The sequence below is a fragment of the Geotrypetes seraphini genome, chromosome 2 (genome assembly GCF_902459505.1).
Source record: "Geotrypetes seraphini chromosome 2, aGeoSer1.1, whole genome shotgun sequence".
Lineage (NCBI taxonomy): Eukaryota > Metazoa > Chordata > Amphibia > Gymnophiona > Dermophiidae > Geotrypetes > Geotrypetes seraphini.
The window spans coordinates 304,111,816-304,130,860 of record NC_047085.1 but is presented as its reverse complement, the minus strand read 5'-3'; the positions used below and the strand labels follow the sequence as shown (position 1 = coordinate 304,130,860).

The window sequence follows — 19,045 nt, the reverse complement described above, 5'->3', positions numbered from 1 at the left end:
CCCGTTCTCCTCAACAAGCTCAGAATGAGTTACAGATTAACATACGTATTTCTATTCCGCACTATCATTTAGTTTCTCGGCAAATTACAGTTGTACATGCATAGTTAAGACGTAACAACAGCGACTATACTTTTCAAAAATCATCAAATGCTGTTTCTTGTGACACTGATTATTACATTGCTGCTCTTCAGTTCACCAAGAGTGGTATGCAGCTTTAAACAAAAGTGTTTTCAGTTTGAAGTCAGTTATCATTCAAATTTGCTCTGGAAGCAAGTTCCACCATTGAGGCCCTCTAATACAGAAGAGTGAATTTCTATATTCGTCAAGGCGGATTTTGTGAGAAGAGGGAATATCAAGAAGGCTAGCAAGCGCTCAATGACTATAGTGCCCATGCAGAAATCACTTTGGTCACTAGGGGGCACTCGTACTGCATTTGACCATGAATGAGGCTGCACTGAGACCAAAGATTTTTTACCAGTACTATCAGTTTCCTTCTGCTTCTGTGGATCTTTTAGGCTAATTGAAAGCAGCTTGCACAGGGTTATGACACTATGATCCTTCATGCACAACTACTTGGAAATTTGTTTCCATTCTTTATGCCCCCCAAACTCTCTGTGCTTCAATCATTGCAGTAATTGTCCCTGGCTGGGAGGTGTTCACCTCAGATTCTTCTGGAACTCTTCCTGCAACCATGGACCCTAAATATATCCTTGGGTGCCATCACTGCACAGAGATTGGATTCCCTTCTGCTCCATTTTATGTTTTTTTTGTGTGCATGTGTTTTGTCTGTCTGTTTCAGTTAGAGAATTACTTAGTTACTCAGAAGCCGCTGAACATAATAGTTAGGAGCATTTAATGATTCAGACCCCATGCCTTGACAAAGATAGGCGAAACGCGTCGGCAGGGGAGCGATTTATGCTGACCGCTAGAGAAAGCTGTGCAATATAATTAATAGAAAAAGAAAAAAAGAAAAAAAGAAAAAAATGAAAAAAGTTAAGTTATCATCTTTTCTATACAATTTATTATGAGTGAATAATTATCTAATTGACTACTTACAAAGCCATAGGGGATGAATGAAGATCTTAAGAATTTTTTGAGGTATCGTTTACTTCAAAAGGTCTTTCTGACACCCCATTAAATAGTATATTTCACATCAGTTAGAGAATGGCACGGGGCAAATTTTTCCCCATCCCCGCAGGAACTCAATTTCTCCATCCCGTCCCCACAAGTTTTGTCGCTGTCCCATTCCTTTAAGTTCTGTTTTAACTGCACAAGCCTCAGACACTTATGATTTCAAAGTGTTTGAGGCTTGTGCAGATGAGGATGGAGCTTGCAGAAATGGGGCAGGGGCAGGGACAGGAAAAGAACTCGTAGGGAAGGGACGGGAAAATGAGTTCCTGTGGGGATGAAGGGACGGGAAAATGAGTTCCTGTGGGGATGGGAAAAAATCTCTCCCGTGTAATTCTCTAGTCAGAGTATCTGCGAATATACTAGCCAATCTGAGGCACCTGCAGAAAGCATAACCAACCAAATAGAGATATATTTGAAACCAAAATCATAGAAGTATTTACAAAGACAATTAGTCATTAAAATAAGGTTAGAGATAGGGAGGGTAGCTTATAAATCCCTTCTTCAAGAACAAAAGAGGTAAACTTGCTGTACACTGTCTTGGGTGAATCTCTTCATAGAGACAGTTAATACATAAATTTTAATATGTAAATAAAGCACCACAGAGTAAGATAAATATCTGATGTACAGTCAAGACTGGAAACACTTTTACTATATGTGAAACGTAGAGGACCCCTTTTACAGAACTGCGATAGCAATTCCTGCATGGCAAACATGACACAACCCATTCAGTTCCTACGGGACTCACTACTGCAGCTTTGTAAAAAGACTATAATCTAAAATTGAACAAAAATATAAAATCAATATAACAACAATATACTAAAAAATGTGGTGCACTGTTGCAATTTTAACCACAATTCTACAAAGTTTAGATTTCGTGTTCTGTAATCAAAGAGCAGTGATTCACCTCCTCGTTCAGCATCACACTAGGGATTTTTATTTTGTATTTTTTTCTCTTGTCGTCTCCAGAAATGTTCATTTAGATTGAGATTTTTATGTTGTTTATTTCTTATCTTAGGAGGAAAGTCGTTGAGTGTGCACGCTTTGGAAAGAGGGTGCAGTATTTGGAAAAAGAGGCGTTACGTCTTTTTTTTTTTATTATTATAAATATTTGTTGATTTTCAAGTAGTAACAGTGCAATACATATAAATCTGAATGTATAACAAATCAAGAAAAGCACTTTGAACTTACAAATATTCGAAAGTAATCTTTCCCCCCACCCCCTTTACTTAATCAATAATATAAATACAATTATCCTTCCAATAACCCACTCTTATTTAAAGTAGTAATACATGCCCACCCTGGATGTGTAAGGAAATCAGACAAAAATTAAAGAGGGAGCAGAGGGAGATCTTCGGGCAGCGTGGGAGCCCAGCTCCGCCACCCGAAACCCCCTGCAGCTCTTCTGCCTGTTTTTCACCACTTCAGGGCAGCTCCATTGATACCGGGAGCTGCCCCAACTTAGCCTGACCGTCCCGTTGCAGGGAAGAGGCTTCGGGACTTCTCTATCTATCTCACTTTATTGCATATTTATGCTTTTTGCCTACCTTACTGCATTGCTGTAATCTGACTATTCTGTAAAAAAAAAAAAGGCTATATATTCTAATCTCCCAATCTTTTACCACTTAATCATCCCTCTTTGTGCTCCCAACTCCTTCCTTCCCCCCCCCCCTCCCCCTGAGCGCGGAATCATGGCATGGCCTAACTCCCATCAATGTGCAGCTCTGCTTATACTTTATCTCATCACCCTTAGAATATGCACTTCAGACCCTTATGCCACAACCCCCATTCCTGTCCACATCTCCTTATACCGCTCGGTAAAATCAAAAGTTCCTTCGGTCTCACCCCACACTCCACAGAACCAACCTAATACCAGTTCATCCCCTAATCCTCCACCCTCCCGCTACCCTTACAAGCTCTACCCAAAAAAACCTAGGTCGCTAAAAAAATTAGCCTACTCTCACGATTACCCAGTCGCCCACTCCAACCAACAGAACCTACTAGGTTTCTACCTAAATATTAGATCACTGAGAAACAAAGCCATTCTGATCAAAGACTGGCTGACCGAAAATAACCCTGACTTTGTCCTACTCACTGAAACCTGGTTGCACTCTGACAAGGATATCATAATCAAAGACTGTCTACCCCCAGGATATAAGATTCTCTCCCTGGCCAGAACCTGGGGAAGAGGAGGAGGTCTAGCTATAATCTTTCGAGACCACCTCGATTGCTCTTTACTAAACACCAAGTCCTCCCCTAACTCTGAAATACTATCCTGCTCTCTCAATTCCAAATCCCTGTCCGCCTCCCTAACTATCACTCTAGTCTACATCCCACCAAAAAAATGGAACCTAGCCAAAGACGACTTCGCGGAAGCCTTCCTTAACAAGCCCATACAACCTTCTATGTGGGGACATCAACATCCACCTAGAGCAGCTAGATCAACCAGAAGTATCGGATTTCTGGTCACTCATCACCCAACTAGGCTTCTTCAAACCCCCCCCAATCAAAACTCATCAAAGAGGTCATCAACTAGACTTGGTGACCTTCTCCTCCAAAGTCCTGTCCAGCCCAAAATTTAATTGGACACATGCCAATTGGTCAGACTCCCTTTGGTCTGATCACAGACTCTGTGACTTTTCCATTGTCTGCCAACAAAAACCCTCAAAAAATGGCAAAACAAGAAACATCAAAACCCTCACCACCAGGGGAAAGATAGACCCAGAGGAATTCTGGGCCCGCTACGAAAAGAACACAAAACTTAGCGAAGAAACAGAACAACTTATGACAGACTGGATCAACGACAGCACAAACATTTTAAACGAAATAGCCCCCATAAAAACCCGCCAAATCAGAACCACAAAGCAGGAGGGATGGTTTGATGCAGAGCTATTACAGATGAAGAGGGACCTTAGAAAATCGGAAAGAGTATGGCGAAAATCCGAATCCCAGGAACACAGAGACTCAAACTAAAAATCTATAAAAACCTGACCAAAGAAAAACGTAAAAAATTCTATTCACACAAAATTGGTGACTTTACAAATAACAGTAGCAATCTGTTTAAGCTAGTTAATGACCTATACTACATCGAGACACTCACCAACAACCACGAAGATTCCACATTAACCGCAAACACCTTAGCTGATTTCTTCATCTCCAAGACTCAAAAACTAAGATCTACTTTACCTGTCTTGACTAATCCCCTTGAGCTTTTCCCCATTCTTACTGATACCGACATATACAAACCAGACCAAGGGTCCAGAGCAGATCTATACTGGAACTAATTCAAAACACTGGACTGGGAAACCTTCAATAAATTCTACAACAAATATTCTAACTCCTTTTGCAAACTAGACACCTGCCCTCCAAATGTCATGAAAACTGCACCCATCCATTTCAAAGCCAACATGTTATCCTGGGTGAACTTTCTACTTTCCTCAGGATACTTTCCACCTGAGCAAGGCCATATTATGTTAACCCCAATCATAAAAAACATGAAAGAACCCCCAAACGCCCCTTCTAATTACAGACCTATCGCTAGCATCCCTCTATTCACCAAAATAGCTGAAGGGATAGTAAATGCTGAACTCACCGCATATCTGGATAAATTCAACATACTATGTGACAATCAATCGGGCTTTCGAACAGACCACAGCACTGAAACCATTATTGCAGCCTTATTTGACTACTTGCACACCCTCTTAGCCTGGGCTCCAGCGCCTTGATCCTTCAACTCGATCTGAGCAGTGCGTTCGACCTAGTAGACCACAACATTCTCCTAGAATGCCTGACCCACATTGGCATCTCCGACCAGGTCTTCAGCTGGTTTCATGGATTCCTACGAAACAGATCCAACAGAGTTCGCAAAAACGATTCCTCCTCATCTAGCTGGGTTAACTCCTGCGGGGTGCCGCAGGGCTCCCCCCTGTCTCCCACACTATTTAATATCTACCTTGCCTCCCTGGGTAACCTCCTTCAAAACCTCAAACTCAAATCCTTCATCTACGCAGATGACATCACAATAGTCATCCCACTCACCGCCTTCTCCCCAGATCTACTAGCCTAAATCACAAGCATACTTAATCAGATAGAACTCTGGATGCAATCCTACAGATTAAAACTAAACCCGGACAAAACAAAATTCTTCCTAGCCTCCCCCAATGAAAAAATCAAAGTCTCCACAATCCAAGTGAAAGGTTTGGTCTTCCCCCTTGAACAAACATTAAAAATACTGGGAGTCACTCTAGACAAACATCTATCCCTAGAAAATCACACCGATCTTACTGTCAAGAAATGCTTCTCGGTGCTCTGGAAACTGCGCACCATAAAAAAATACTTTGACGACTCCTCTTTCCGCCTTCTGGTATAGTCCTCTGTTCTGAGCGTACTAGACTATTGCAATGTCATTTATCTGAGCTCCACAAAGAAAACCCTTAGGAGACTAAAATTGATCCAGAACACTGCCATCCGCCTCATATTCGGCCTGAACAAATGGGACCACATCACAACCTTCTACCACCAACTGCATTGGCTCCCTTTCAAATCCAGAGTCCTATTCAAATTCGCCTGCTTCTGCTACAAAACTGTTTTTGGCCTATTACCTAGATACCTCAATCATCATTTCACTCTGAACCTCACCAACAAGAAATCCCGCAGATTTCAAACAGCTGTTTGTCTTCCCATACCTAAAATTATGTCATTTCAAAAGATTTCTCGACAAAACCTTTGCTTACCAGGCGGCCAAGCTGAACCCTTGGCTTGCCCAAATGATACTCGAGGCCCCCTCTTACCTTAGTTTCAGAAAACTTCTCAAAACGCACCTTTTCCGTGAACAGGCCTTTTAATCCCCCTTGCCCTCTATTTTCTCCCCTTTCCCACACTACCCCGCTCCTTCGGCTTTCCCTCTTCCCCCCCTCCCCCGATTTTATCTCTCTCTTGCTATATCATACCTTACAACCCTTCCTTCTGTATTACTGTTACCTCTACCTAATCTCTTCATAGAGTTCCCCCCCCCCCACTTCATTGCCTATAACTTTGTCAAAAATTTGTAAATCCGTGTGTTATCATGGACCTTAATTAATGGATGTGAACCGCCTAGAACTTTATGGGTATGGCGGTATACAAGAATAAAATTATTATTATTATTATTATAGAAGCAATAAAAGATGCCAATGGGCCCCACTCCAAGTTAAATACATTACTATGCCACAAGATTTCAGGCGTTACGTCTTTTAAATTGAATGGTCTGGACTCATACTCGCAGAGACTAGTGGAGGAACCTCACATGGGTGTAGAGGCTGTCAGGTTAGATTCTTCACCATGTTTTTAGACAATACAAAACCAAATGGTCCTTGAATGATTTTCTGGGTTATCCTTTCAACATGCTTAACTAGCATTGCTCTACATTGAAACTGTCTTTCCATACTGCTTCATGATGCCACCATGGTGTAGAGCCTGTAAGGTGGTCTTTTCTGTTGTCTGGATACAAACATGCAAAGATAAGTGGTGGAATCTAAAAAGGGTGTAGAGCCTATTAAGTTAGATTCTTTTCTTATGCCAAACTACGAAGACAGCCAAGGCTTTTCTCCTGTGCTTTGGAGCTAACAATGAACATTCTTTTTATTAATCATTGCAGCAGAATAGTTTTCTGCTTTATTTTCTAAGCAGGATCAACCAGGTTACTTTTACTGATATGCGCCTTCCACTGTACCATTAAAGTTCATACAGTACTTTCCAGGAGGCTCATACAATTACTTTCAAGTATTTTCTCTACATGTGTTTCTCCTATTGTTAATGGATATTATCCTCAACACCCTTTACTCCATAACCTTTCTTATTCTAAAGGACCTGGAGGTTTGGGAGTGGCTGTAGAGGAGGAGGAGGCCATTACATCCTTTTTAGGATTTTTTTTTTTTTTTTCATTTTCCCTCTACTTTATCTCAAACCGAGTCTCTGGACCAAAGAATTCATGTCTATGATCTAAAATTTGAGGCTTGAGCTCTCAAACATCAGTGTGCACTTCCAAAATCCTACTACATTAAGGGGCCTATAATCAAAACAGAAATACATCTAAAATCCTGCCCAAATCGTCATTTGGACGACCTTAAAGACAGGTCGCCCAAGTGCCGATAATCAAAATGGGCTGCACAGAGGTGTCTTATGTAGTCTTGGGGATGGGCTAGTGAACCATAGAGAGGAAGACCCAGGCCCATAAGCTACTCTAACCACTGCATTCATGGTGAAACACCCCAAAACCCTATTGTACTGCCATAAAGGTGACACCTGCAGCCATAAGGGCTATTGGGATGGTAGACAGATGGGTATAGGAGGTTTTGGGGTGTTTTGGGAGGCTCACCATGAGCTATAAGGGAGTTGTGGTGAGATATTTATGTGGCATCCTTTTTGTGAAGCTCGCAGCAGTGCCCTATAAGGTGCCCCACTACTCTGTTGCCATATCTGGGTGTCCAGTCCATCACATTGCTGACCCCTCCCACATCCAAAAGGTCTTGTTCTAGTTGTTTTTGACGTGGACAAATTTTTGGATGAGAATGGGGTATAAAGATAGATGACTTAGCGGTCTGGACCATCAAATGGCTGGACGTACAACTAGACGATTCTCGTCAAAAAAATATTTTGGATGTATTTTTTGAGAATTGACTATGGACATGTCCGACTTTGGGTGACTAGCAACTTAGGCCCAAATCGGACTTAGAAGTATTTTTTAATTATGTCCCTCCACGATTGTAATTCTAGACCTGTTCCTGCTCAGAATGCTATACAGGTCACATTCATATTTTCAGTTTACTCTCTGGACAGAGCAAATGGATATGCTCAGATGCATTTAGTGTATACATGTTTTTATAGCATGTCTTAGTTCCAATGGAAGTGGTTCCAATATTGAAATCAAGCTGTACCTTTCTCTCAGGTCCTTGGGTCTTGTATCGATCTTCATTCTCTGTGTTACTGTTCTACCTGTTCTACTTTTCTGCAGTATGCAAGGATCATGTTAATCTGCTTTACATGTTGTGACCTCTAGACCAGTGGTTCCCAACCCTGTCCTGGAGGAACACCAGGCCAATTGGGTTTTCAGGCTAGCCCTAATGAATATGCATGAAGCAAATTTGCATGCCTATCACTTCCATCATATGCAAATCTCTCTCATGCATATTCATTAGGGCTAGCCTGAAAACCCGATTGGCCTGGTGTTCCTCCAGGACAGGGTTGGGAATCACTGCTCTAGACTACCAGGTCACTTCTGTGTTACCTCTTTTATTGAGAGTATATTCTTTTTTACTAACTTACTACACTCACATCTTTGTAAGAATATTCCTCATGAGAAGATTAAAAACTCCTCCATGGTGGTAATGAAAGCCTGTAATCTTGATCCACCATCTGACTAAAAAAAAAAAAATTCACACAATTTGTCTTAGTTGATGACCTTATGTATTCTTTTGCTATAACCATTTTTCTACTGGTCTAGCAGTGTTACTTTTCCTCTTGCCTTTCCCTGAAACAGAAAGGTTTTGGGCTGCTGCAGGAGAGCAGAGTGGTTGGTCTGTCAACTTCTTTTTACCATTATACTTCTATATTTCTGTAGGAAATATCTTAGTTTTCTGGTTTCTGTTTCTTGAATTCATACATTAAACCTTGTTCTGAAACTACACTGCTTTATAGCTGGCCCTCTGGGATTACGCTTATGCATAGGTCACATGCCATCCTCAATCCATGTTATCCCAGTTGCCTCAGTTCTTCAGTGATCTCTGGCATCTCAGTGGTCTCCAGCCTTTGACCTCTTATCCGAAAAGATCAGTTCAATTCACCACTTCAACAATCTCTTCAGTGATTGATGTTTCTGGTCACTTTCCATTGCGTACTTCTCTGTGCAACACTGAGGTTTTTCTGCTGGTTGCCCTGTTCCTCTAGTGTATTTTGCTACTTATGACCACTTTCCGTGGAGCACATCTATTGCTTTCCAGGAACATTCATTTCAGCACCTCAACTCTCCAGGAACTTTGCCTCTTTTTGTTGATTTAACTTACTATCAACTCTCTGCTTCAGTTGGTACCACTGGCTCAGAAGTAATTTCTTTGATTTTTGGGTACCATGCGGCTAACCTCAATTACCCATGTCCCTCTTCTATTCCAAAGTATGAGGGTACAGGAGTTCACTGACAAGGGGTTATTACTTTGTTTTTCCTGTTCATCTTCAGGGTACACATGTTTACATGTGGCACTTATTTACTACTCGGGGCCACATCTATCATGGCTTGTTCTCCGTTCCTTATTTCACAGGGGTAAAATTATATATTTTTTGATTCCCCAGTTTCTAACGTGCCTTTCACAAGGGTCAGTAGTTTGAAGGTTCCACTACTTTCCTTCTAGAAATATGCTTTCATGGGCACCTTAGTAGCACTCTAACCTTACTAAGATCCTCTTTTTCAGTACATAAGGAGTCTTTTTTTTTTTTTAATCCACAAAAAACAAATATTTCACCAACTTTTTGTTTCTACAAGGATCTTAAACAATTCTGTTTACTCTTTCCTTTTTAAATCTCTGTGAGGATTTTATGTTTAGTAGTATATTGCTTGTGTCATATGCTTCCCCTTTCTATTCTCTGCTGATTTTTCATTTAAGGCTTATTACAATCCTTTCGTGAGATAATAAATAAATAAATAAATATATATATATATATATATATAATGCTTAGAATATTATTATCAGGAGGTTCTTTTCTCCGCAGTAAGCCACTATGCCGTTCTAGTTTATACTTCATGACATCAGCTTTTCTTCCTTTCTAGGATGAGTCATCCTTTTTGGCCTCTACAGCTATTCTTTAAATGTGAATCATGCTTTCGTTACTTATGAAAGTCCGTTCCCTTTTTCATTTGTATCTATTCTGGGACTTGACTGGTGTCAATTGCTCATTTGGTCTCCTTCTCCATATGGGTGCATTTACCAGTAGTCTTTTCTTATATGATTCTTGAATCTTTTTAGCATCTCCATCGCCAATGTTTAGATTCACCTGCCTCTAGGAGGTCTTTTTCTTATTTTTTCAGCCTCCGTACGTATACAGTTTCTGGGAATTCTCCTTTTATCTTGCGCAGAGCATGGAATTCCCCTATTCATTTTTTTCCCCTTATGTTCCTTCCCTTTCCTCCACGCTCTCATATACGACATTGGGTCTCGATTTTGTGAGGAAACTCATATTTTTCTGAGTTCTTGGAACCCAACTCTCCCTCCATCCCTTTTCTTCGAGCTAGGGAGTTCCATTTGTGAGAACATGCTGCATGCTTGTCTAAGGATAAAACACAGTTACTTACCGTAACAGGTGTTATCCTGGGACAGTAGGCAGATATTCTCACAACCCGCCCACCTCCCTAGTTGGGCTTCTTTGCTTGGGCATAGAACTGACGATCTTTAGGGCTGGCGGGCAATCTAAAAGCTTGCTAAAGCTTAAAGTGATTCTAAACTGTTCACTGTCAATGCCGGGGCTCCGTGGATGTCGTCACCCACATGTGAGGATATTTGCCTGCTGTCCCAGGATAACACCTGTTACGATAAGTAACTGTGCTTTGCCTCTTATCTGTTTAAACATAATCTGATAACTTATCCAGTTACCTTTAACCCGAAGTTTGAAAAAAATATTTGCATAAGTCAATGCCACTAAATACAGATATTTGGATATCATTATCAGGATTTTGTTGATCTTCTATGTCGGGGGGAGGGGGGGTGACTGATTCAGATAACTTTAAACAGATAACTGCTGGATACTGCCATTATCTGGCTAAAGTCTAAACCTTCTCTGTCATGCGTGAAGCTTCTTACTCTTCCCTATTTTAATCCAACCAGCCAAAAGTTATCCATGTACAGCCTGGAAAATGTTAAAAATGCTTTGTTTTTCTCTTATTCTGTGGCCTTCTGTGGGTAGAAGATCAAACCCAGGTCTCCTGCATGCTATTGCCTCTGAGTCTCCAGGTCAGTCCTGCTCTAACAGGAAATTTAAGAGAGTGAGAAACAATCATTCCTGTCATGATATGTGCCAAACAAATCCACCTGGAGCCGCTAGCCAAGAAAACAGGACTTAATGCACCAAAATTAAATTCTGCTTAAAGAACACCAACGACAGTTGCGCAGAGGTGAAGCCTTGTTAGCCTGATGAATGTTTGGAAATTCAAGCCTTCGGGGCCCTTAGTATCTTTTTCTTACCAATCCAGGCTGCTTTTCCTTTAACCACTGGACAATGATTTCATTTATTTATTGTAATTTATTAACCAACTTTTTGAAGAGATTTGCCCAATGCAATGTACAGCCTCACATAAACTGCATTAATCAGTGTATCGCAATCCGTGTGCCGTGGCAGATTCCAAGTGTGCAGCGAGATGCCGGCAAGGAGCAGAGATGTCAGCTGACTGCTTATAGGATGTGCCTCTCATAGTAAGAGGCACATCCTGTAAGCTGTCAGCTGGCACCGACGACTCTCCTCCTCGCTGGTGCCTCTCCTGTCCCCTACCGGCAAAGGGACAGGTTTAGGGGCCGGACGCAGGGCCTCTGTGGATGTGCGGATGTCGATGTGATGATGTCACATACGCATGTGATGTCATCATGTAAACGTCTGCATACGTCCGGGTGCCTTCTGGCCGCGGCACTGTGTTTAGTGTGCCCTGGTGCCAAAAAGTTTGCAGGACACTGGTATAAACAATAGTACAATGATTAATTATGAGCATAATTACAATCAATGAGTAAACTTGGGAAGAGCAAATTGAGTCCACGTAATAGGATTAATAGGATTAAGTCCCAGAAATGCACGTATAAACATTTAACAGCACTGTAAAGCAATTATCTAACAGTAATATGTTGACTGTGATAGCTTCTCCCGCAACCCAGTACCAGGCTAACCTCCAGCATAAAATAATGTATTCTGAAATGTAAACATATTGTTGTAGGAATGAAGGAAGGAAACCTCTGGAAACGTGGCCGAGATAACGGGCAATATCTAATCCGCAAGTTTGTTTTATCGGAGAGGGACGGGACTCTGAAGTACTATGTAAAGCATGATGTGAGTGATCTGGTTTGAAGCTGACCTTGTCATAGGGTCTTCTGTCCTACTGCACTGCAGTGTATACCAGCCCGGGAGGGGACATCTATGGGTAACAGAGATGTTTCTGTTTCTGTTAGTCCCAAGAGATCCTGATAAAAGGCAGACATTTCTGTTCCATACACACTCAGTTCAAGAAACTTTCCTTCCCACATCTCCCTGCTCTACTCAGGGCCGGATTTAGATGAAAAGAGGCCCTAGGCTATTCCACTTATGAGGCCCTTTCACCTCCCATTTTCACCCCCTGCTGAATTTTGATGAGTCGCTGGCGCAGGCGCTGTGAGGAGTGACACAGAAGCACACCTCACGCCACCAGGACTCACGATATTTCAACAGCGCACGCGTGCTCTAGGATTATATTATTTATGATATAATCATGAAAATATAAAATAAAGCACGTAATATACATTTTAAAATATGCAAATTAAAACATATGTTTTAATAACTTACTTAGAATTCCGCGAAATGAAGATATTGTCACAAAAAAATTTTCAATAGTCTATAAACACTTCACTAAAGTATTGAACCTACTGAACTCAAAAGGCGAGAATCAAATGATCGTGTATGCAATCCTAAAATAAGAATCTTTTCTAATAACATTAACACGTGTTTCATATTATCGAAGTAACACGAATATAACCGAACGTCGGGATATCAATAGGTCTGTTCGTTTATCTGTTCCAATCTACACCAATCTGCACTTTATTTATGCAAGAACAAACCAGAGCTTAGTAGAATAAGGCACGTCAATATTTGCCATAGCAATCAGTGAACGTATGAACTATACTTTGGTGCAATCTAGTATATACAAACAAACAGACCCAATGAGCCAAACGCGTTGATCTTAACCAATACATTTTTATGTTTGTTTATTAGTCATATGCCTAGAATTTCTCCTTATTTTCGGTTTAGTGTTTTAGTGTTCACTGTTTTTAGAATAGTGTAATTTTAATTTTGCTAACAATTTGAATGTAGGCCCATCTTGATCTTGAGGCCCTAGGCTGAATCCTAGTTAGCCTATAGGAAAATCCGGCCCTGGCTCTACTATAGACCATTAAAGCTGCAAGTTTTCTTCCATGCTGTGCTTGACTGTAATTAAACACTTTCTTTACACTCACTTTTCAGGCCAAAGAACCAAAGGTGTGTATAAAAGTCAACACCCTTAATGCCACCCTGCAGCCAGAAAAAATTAGAAATCCCAATGGCCTGCAGCTCACCTACCTCAAGGACAACAAAACAAGGCACATATTCGTTTACCATGAAGATGGAAAGGTAACTACACAACAGTAACCCCAGGTACTGTCACAATTTGGAGAACTGGCAGCTGAGGGGAGATATGACAGAAGTTATAAAATTTTGAATGGCATGGAATGGGTAGATGGTGAATCACTCGTTTACTCTTTCGAAAAGTATACACAATGAAGCTACTAAGTAGCTAATTTAAAACAAATTGGAAAAAATATTTCTTCACTCAATGTGCAAAGCATCAAGAGTAAAGAGTCATGGATTTGATATACACTTCTCCCTCTGTATTCGCAGTGGATGCGGGCGGAACATAGCCGCGAATACGGAAAAACCACAAATAACTTTTTATGTTATTCGCGGTTTTGTATAAATGCCATCGTTTTTACTATTGAAACCGCAAATAACTTTTCAACTGTTATTCGCAGTTTTTTGAAAAAAGCCACTATTATTACTATTTGTGGTGGTGGGAGGGGGAGAAAAGCTTGTACGTCCGAGGAGAATGATGATGCACCCATTCCCAAGCCCTATTTTCATATATCCTTTCCTCTTAAATGTACAAGGCAACTTGAAAATGAAACCAGAACTATACGGGAAGTTATCTTTCAAAGGGTTAGTTAGGTTAACCAACGTGTTAAAAGTAAGCACGAACGATCTTGTTATTACAGAATTCCAAAGTAGGCATACAACTGTGCAGGAAATAATTCTCTTCTACCAGCTACTTTCAAGATTAACCTACATGGTATAGCATGAAACCCCTTGTTTCACATGCCTAAAAGACTCTGCCATTTTCACTTCTCTCCCTGTGTGCCAAAGGCGCCTTTTCCCTACTCCTGATTTCTTTTATTATGGGAGGACTCTTCGATCTCCTCCCACTCCCCAATATAGAATTACTCGGATCAAAAAAGGGAGGGGGAGCAAGGTTTGTTAGCGCAGCAAAAAACATAACTAAACCCCCCCACCCCAAGACTGAAAGGATGAGGGATGATCAGGAAGCGATGAAAGCTCCAGAAGAAATATTCAAAGATGTGAAAATTTACCAGGTAGGAGACATTGATCCTCAGGTATTGCATAGGCAGGTGGGAGTGGAGGACATGGTTGGGATATTTCTGCTTCTGCGTTGCTCTCTGCAGAGAGGGGGGTTCACCGTACTGCTTCCTTTACCTTTTGCTTGTCATTTTCAGCTGTTCTCAGAACGTGGCACAGAGCGCGCGAGGCGGGTCCTTGTGTGCGGGGGGGGGGGGGGGGGGGGGGGGGCGAGGGGATGGCTTGAACCCGCTATCCACAGTGACTGACCTGGGTGTCTGCCTGTGTTGGAGTTGCTGGGAAGCAGCGATTTTGAGGGTGAAAGATTTTAAGTAACTTTACTCATGATGTAATTTTTGGGGGCGAATTCAGCATCCGAAAAATCACAAATAAGCGAAACTGCGAGTGCAGAAACCGCGAATACGGAGGGAGAAGTGGTACAACTAAAGCAGTTTGTTATGTGCAGATCACAATCTAAGTTTTGCCTAGGACAATGGAGGGTTAAGTGTAATTAAACTCTGGAATTCTTTGACAGAGAATGTGGCTAAAGCAGTTAGCTTAGCAGGATTAAAAAAAAAAAAAATTTGGTCACGTTCTTTAAAAGAAAAGATTGTAAACCATTATTAGAATGGTGGGGAAAATCAATTGCTTATTCCTGGGATAAGATAATCTAATCTAATCTTTGATCTCATATACTGGATCATTCCCCTAGGGGACTCGAACCGGTTAACAAAATATAATCATAAAGATCAATGATGAACAATAGAGAAGGAAAAATCAATAGATATCAACATATAATGATCAGCTAAGAATTCTGTCAATTATCTGTGAGGTATTTCGTAAACAAATATGATTTCAGGGTTTTTCTGAAACAAGTCAGTGAGGAAAGAGTTCTAATATCTGGAGGAAGGTCATTCCAGATCTTCACCATTGTAAAAGCTAAAGAGTGTGAAAGCCTACCTAAAATTTGAATCCCTTTAATAGTTTGAATTTATATATATACCTCATAGAATTAAAAATGATAAAAATTAAAGGAAAGAGGAAATAATGGGGGGAAAAAATCCCATATAAGCTCTTAAAAATAACATTTGCACATTTAAACTGAACCCTCCAATATATCGGAAGCCAATGCAGAGCTCTCAGCAATGGAGTAACGTGATCATATTTGTTTTTCCCCAAAATTATTTTGGCTGCCATATTCTGCATAAAATGTGTTGGGATCTTGACAGATACTTATGACCTGGATTGGCCATTGCTCGAAACAGGATACTGTGCTGTGGTCTGCCCCAGTATGGCAATGCTAGGGTTATTAGATATCCGGGGAAACCCGGACGTGTCCTCTTTTTAGAGGACTGTCTTGGTGCTTGGATGGAATTTTCCAAAACCCAGCAGTCTGTCCGGGTTTTGGAAAGTCCTGACGAGCTCAGGTCGCATCTAGAGGGTCTCTGAGCATGCGCAGATGACTTCACACACATCCGCACATATCCCAGGCCCTCCAGACATGGCCAGAGCTTGTCAGGGAGGAAGAGAAGAGGTTTGTGGGGGCAGGGCTGGAGCCAGAACAGGGCGGGGCCATGTGTCTGGGGTTTTGCGGCCCGAAATATGGTAATCTTAGGCAATGCTCATGTACATATGTAGACAGGATGTGAGAGCAGAACTTGTGGGAGAGGAGAGTGTGAGATGCTGTAGAAATAACTGTATTGTCGGGGGGGTTTTAGGTGATTTTCATGCAAAGCAATCCTATTGACACTGACTATTCTCTCTTTCAATCCTGCATTGATAGGAAATTGTTGACTGGTTCAATGCAATTCGTAGGGCACAGTTTCACTACCTGAAGGTGGCATTCCCCATTGCTAGTGATAACGAGGTGAGTTGCCAGCAAGTCCTGATCCTGGCCACCAGAGCCTCCAAATCTGCAGGACCATCACATGTACATTTGCTACTTGCCATGCACCAATATGCCACTATATGAAACTTCAAAATCATATTGATATTGCGGAAAGACTGTCTAGCAAAGTATGTTTTTTTTCAAATGAAATCAAGCTCTGTAATAGAGTAGACACAGGGTGTGGATAACATGAGGAGGGATCTAGCGAAACTTGAATAATAGTCTAGTAACTTGCAAATAAAATTTAATTCTAAAAATTTTAGGGCCACACATAGTATGGGGGGGAAGTACTGCTATGTATGAAAGAAGAGCAGGACTTGAGGTGATTGTATCGGATGATCTCAAGGTGACAAAACAGGTATGAAGGGCAACAGTTAAAAGCCAGGAGGATGCTTGGGTGCATAGGAAGAGGAACTGCCAGTAGGAAAAGGGAGGTGATAGTGACATTGTATAAGTCTCTGGTGAGGCCCTATTTGTGCAATTCTGGAGACCACCTCTTCAGAAAGATATAAAACTTTTTAGTGATCTTTGTAATAAAGCATTTAGGGATAGACTTAGAGACCTCAACATGTATACTCTGGAAGAAAGGTGGAAGAGAGGGTATATGATAGAGATGTTTACAAAGCGCCATGGCCTTAATCTACAGGAGGTGAGCCTTTTACAAATGAAAGATAACTCTAGTATGAGAGAGCATAGGATAAAGTTAAGAGGTGATAGTCTCAGGAGTAATCTAAGGAAATACTTTCATTTACAGAAAGAGTGGTAGATGCTCAGAATAGTCTCTCTGTAGAGGTGGTAGAGACAAAAACTGTTTGATTTCAAAAAAGCATGGGACAGGCAAGTGGGATCTATTAGAGAGACGAGATAGTGGATGCTGAGGATGGGCAGACTGGATGGGACATTTTGGCCCTGATTCTCCAAAAGTGCGTCCCGATTTTAGGCAGCTGTAGGCGTCCTACAGCTGTCTAATCAGCCAATCGGGATGCACGTTTAAAAAAAAAAAAAATGCTCCCCAGGCAGGCCGCCTATATTGAAGGCGAGGCCCGCAAGACACCTAGGCCCTGATTCTGTATAGGACGCCCGGGAGAGGCATCCTATTCAGAATCGGCCTACACTAAAACCCCGATTCTGTAACCGGCGTCCATGTTACAGACGCTGGTTAGAGAATCGGGTTAGATTAGACACGGCCAGTGTTCCCTCTAAGCTGCGCTGGCGTGCGCTGGCGCACAAAATATTACATCGCAGCGCACAAGTTTCACGTCACAGCGCACGGCGTACGGCAGATGGCAGGGCGGCGAGAGGAGAATCGGGCGAGTTGGCTCATAACTTGCTGGCGCCCGATATTTTTAGCTCACAGCGAAAAAAAGTTTGCTCACAACACCCGCCCGCTTAGAGGGAGCACTGGACACGGCCCGCTAAACTTATCGCGGCAAGGGATCTCTCTGCCGCTATAAGTATAGCGGGCCGCGGCCTGTCCAATCGGATGCCCCCCTCTCCGACACTACCGACCGCCCCCCCTGACATTACCGATCTCCCTCCCCCCCGACATTACCGATCTCCCTTCCACCCCGACACTATCGATTGCTGGCAGGAGGGTGTCCAATCCCTCCTGCCCGAAGACGCCCCCCCGCCCCCCCCGGCACTAACAACCCCCAAACCTCCAAACTAACCTGTTCTTCAGGCCAGACGGTTCTTGCCCGTCCAGCCTGTAGGCCCGCCTGGTCAAAATGAGGCGGGCTCGCCCCTTCCCGGCCCATCCCGCCGAAGTCTAAGGCCTGATTGGCCCAGGCTCTAGAAGCCTGGACCAATCAGGCCTTAGGCATAGCGGGTCCGCCCATCCCCACTTAATCTAAGGCCTGATTGGCCAATCAGACCTTAGACTTAGTGGGGATGGGCGGACCCGCTATGCCTAAGGCCTGATTGGTCCAATGGAGAGAGGACTGAAAATTGTATAGATTGTACAGAGGGAGGTTAAGCAGGGTTTTATAAGGAGGGAGATAAATATATAAGTGGGAATGTTCATAGTCTTAGAGCAACAACGTGGAATAGAAAGTCAGTGGGTTGGGAGTCTTTTCATGGAAAATTTAAGGTGGGTCGTCCTGTTTGGGGAAGAGGAACATTTTTAGGAGCTTTCTGAAGTGCATGTAGGAGGTTGATGTTCTGACCAGTTGGCTCCATTTGGGATCGTTGGAGGCTGCTTGGTAAGGTAGGAGTCTGTTGATGAATCTCTTATGGGTGCATCCTATAATTGAGGGGAAGGCGAAGAATGATTGAGGTCAAGTAGATCGTCCAGGTCTGGCGAATGTGAACTGATTGGTGAGGTATTTGGGCAGTAGACCGTACAGAGCTTTGTAGAAAAGACATCCAAATTTAACTCTTACAGGTGCAAATAGTGAAAAATAAGATTAAAAAAAACAATAAAAGCTTGCAAGGGATTAAAAAATACCCTGAAAGAAGAAACTTCTAAAGATGAAGCAAATGATCGATCATGATTTTAAATGGCAGTCACTACTGGCAGTCTGGTATGGTGTGTGTTACAAAAGGCAAGACAGTGCTGGTACAGTTAAATACCTTAATGCAGTGTTTTTCAACCGCTGTTCCGCGGCACACTAGTGTGCCGCGAGATGTTGCCTGGTGTGCCGTACGGTCAGGGCCGCCATCAGGGCA

The 19,045-nt window shown here is 42.2% G+C and overlaps 1 protein-coding gene across 2 annotated transcripts in view; it reads left to right on the top strand.

Moving 5' to 3' along the window:
• LOC117355220 (arf-GAP with dual PH domain-containing protein 1-like) overlaps positions 1 to 19,045 on the top strand; it is a 113,879-nt gene that overhangs the window by 54,129 nt on the left and 40,705 nt on the right. For both annotated transcript variants that reach the window (XM_033933445.1, XM_033933446.1), the window contains exons 5-7: positions 12,071 to 12,183; positions 13,348 to 13,494; positions 16,274 to 16,357. In XM_033933445.1, coding sequence (XP_033789336.1) covers positions 12,071 to 12,183; positions 13,348 to 13,494; positions 16,274 to 16,357 — 344 coding nt within the window. The remainder of the gene's footprint in view (positions 1 to 12,070; positions 12,184 to 13,347; positions 13,495 to 16,273; positions 16,358 to 19,045) is intronic.